General features: G+C 42.2%; 1 protein-coding gene across 1 annotated transcript in view; it reads left to right on the top strand.

The window, feature by feature from the left end:
• The window catches only part of LOC103398992 (zinc finger protein with KRAB and SCAN domains 7-like), a gene marked incomplete at its 3' end in the record, with an annotated part of 6,148 nt that extends 5,698 nt beyond the window's left edge, over positions 1-450 (top strand). Inside the window, exon 4 of the mRNA XM_025053934.1 lies at positions 22-450. Coding sequence (XP_024909702.1) covers positions 22-450 — 429 coding nt within the window. The remainder of the gene's footprint in view (positions 1-21) is intronic.
• Positions 451-455: the final 5 nt, after the last annotated feature.

Genomic DNA, 455 nt, shown 5'->3' with positions numbered 1-455 from the left:
GGGAAAGGAGGAAGTGATGACATGGAAGCAGAAGAAGACTCTGACCATCAGTCCCTCTCTGCTGCAGCTCAAGGTCAAGGTCAAGGTCAGACACCAACAGTCAGTCAGACAACAGATGACAACAACACTAGTCCAACTGAATGGGTGTCAAACAGTGACCCCAACACTCCCCCTGGTAAAAAGACCTTTAGATGTGACACTTGTGGAAAATCTTTCCTCAGGAAGTCTCATTTACAAAGGCACATGAGAGTTCACACGGGTGAGAAACTCTACTCATGTCAGGTCTGTGACAAAGTGTTTAATCAAATTTCAAATTTAAATCTACACATGAAGTCTCACACAGGAGAGAAACCATATTCTTGTGAAACATGTGGGAAAACATTTAAACGAAATACAGCATTAACTAAGCATATAAAATGTCACACGGGTGAGAAACCATACACTTGCACAACATG

This window comes from Cynoglossus semilaevis, unplaced genomic scaffold (genome assembly GCF_000523025.1).
Source record: "Cynoglossus semilaevis isolate Cse_v1.0 unplaced genomic scaffold, Cse_v1.0 scaffold2457, whole genome shotgun sequence".
In the NCBI taxonomy this organism is placed as follows: domain Eukaryota; kingdom Metazoa; phylum Chordata; class Actinopteri; order Pleuronectiformes; family Cynoglossidae; genus Cynoglossus; species Cynoglossus semilaevis.
This window is presented reverse-complemented; position numbering and strand designations above follow the sequence as displayed.